The sequence below is a fragment of the Coffea arabica genome, chromosome 5c (assembly GCF_036785885.1).
Source record: "Coffea arabica cultivar ET-39 chromosome 5c, Coffea Arabica ET-39 HiFi, whole genome shotgun sequence".
In the NCBI taxonomy this organism is placed as follows: Eukaryota; Viridiplantae; Streptophyta; class Magnoliopsida; order Gentianales; family Rubiaceae; genus Coffea; species Coffea arabica.
This window is the reverse complement of record NC_092319.1, coordinates 44,431,370-44,433,073: the sequence shown is the minus strand read 5'-3', so window position 1 is coordinate 44,433,073 and position 1,704 is coordinate 44,431,370. Positions and strand designations below refer to the sequence as shown.

Below are 1,704 nucleotides of genomic sequence, written 5' to 3'. Positions count from 1 at the left end.
GGGCACTCGAGGAAAAGCCCCCAGAAGGTCTATTCCCCATTGGGCAAAAGGCCAAGGGCTGTGGAGGGGGATCATGTCCCGAGTTGGCTGGTGGCGCAGCGTGGCGTGCACCTGGCAAGCTCGGCATTTTTGGACCAATGTTGCGGCGTCCTTGAACATGGAGGGCCAATAATAGCCGAGAAGCAGGCACTTTTTGGCCAGCACTCGGGATCCCACATGCGCTCCGCACAGGTCTTCATGTACTTCGCGGAGGACGTAGTCTCCCTTCTCGGGGGTCACGCACTTTAGCCAGGGAGAAAGGTACGACCTCCTATAGAGGGTTCCCCCGGCTTAGGCGTATCTTACAGCTCTGAGCTGGAGTCGGCGAATCTCGGTTTTATCCTCAGGGAGAGCCCCCGAGCTGAGAAAGTCTACGAGGGGAGTCATCCAGGTTACCGAGCTGTCTATAGCCAAGACCTGGACTTGGTCAACGCTCTTTTGCTTGACCACCTCAACCAAAACCTCCTTTTTCAAGTGGGCAAACGAGGAGGACGCGAGTTTTGACAGCGCGTCTGCCCGCTTGTTCTGTGACCTCGGCACCCGCTCGATATCAAAAGTATCAAACAGAGCTGTTGCCTCTCGTACCTTAGCCAAATATTGTTTCATGGCGTCCTCCTTGGTCTCGTACTCTTCGCGAACCTGGTTTACTACGAGTTGGGAGTCACTCCGGACTGAGATCACGGATATGCCCATCTGGTGGGCTATCCGCAGTCCTGTAAGCAGGGCCTCATATTCGGCTTCATTGTTGGACGCGGGAAAGTCGAATCGGAGGGCGTAGGTCAGCTCTTCCCCGGTAGGCGAGATGAGCAGTAGCCCTGCCCCGCTCCCTTCTTTACTTGAGGCCCCGTCTACAAATAGAGTCCAGGGCTCTCCCGGCTGCGCCTCCAGGGGTGGAGACTTCGGCTCAGTGATGGACTGGCTCGCGCCTTCGGCCAGGAAGTCCGCCAAGGCCTGAGCTTTGATGGCAGTGTGAGGCCGGTAGCCAACGTCGTGCTCGGCTAGTTCGACGGCCCACTTGGTCATCCTACCCGAGACCTCGGGTCTGGTGAGTATCTGCCGCAGGGGTTGATCGGTCGTGACGACGATGCTGTGAGTCTGGAAGTAAGGTTGGAGCTTACGGGCCGCGTGTACCAGGGCGAGGACCAGTTTCTCGGCTGGCGTATACCTCGTTTCTGGCCCTTGTAGAGCCCGGCTGACATAGTATATCGGCCTCTGAGCCCCCCCGTCTTCCCGCACCAAGACCGCGCTAACGGCCTCGTTGCAAGCAGACAGGTACAGAAACAAGGTCTCCCCTTGTTCCGGGGTGGTCAGAGTGGGCAGCTCAGCTAGGTATGCCTTCAGGTCAGCAAATGCTCTGTGGCACTCCTCATTCCATTGAAAGGTCTTGGGCGCCTTCAGGATTCGAAAGAAGGGCAGCCCCCTCACCGCGGAGCGGGAGAGGAACCTGTTCAGGGCGGCCATCCTTCCTGTGAGCCGCTAGACTTCCTTCACATTCCTCGGGGGCGCCATGTCCATAATTGCCTGGAGCTTGTCCGGATTGGCCCGGATCCCTTCTCGAGATACCAAGAATCCCAGGAATCTTCCCGACCTGACTCCGAAGGTGCATTTCTTCGGATTCAACCGCATCCGGCTTTCCCGCAGGATATCCAGGATTTCCCTCAGGTT

At 57.7% G+C, this 1,704-nt stretch overlaps 1 protein-coding gene across 1 annotated transcript; it reads right to left on the bottom strand.

Annotated features, from left to right (window-relative positions):
* Positions 1–330: 330 nt before the first annotated feature.
* LOC140007377 (uncharacterized) lies at positions 331–1,500 on the bottom strand. The gene has a single exon (XM_072050129.1). The coding sequence runs from the start codon at positions 1,498–1,500 to the stop codon at positions 331–333; it is 1,170 nt and encodes a 389-aa protein (XP_071906230.1).
* Between the last annotated feature and the right edge of the window lie 204 nt (positions 1,501–1,704).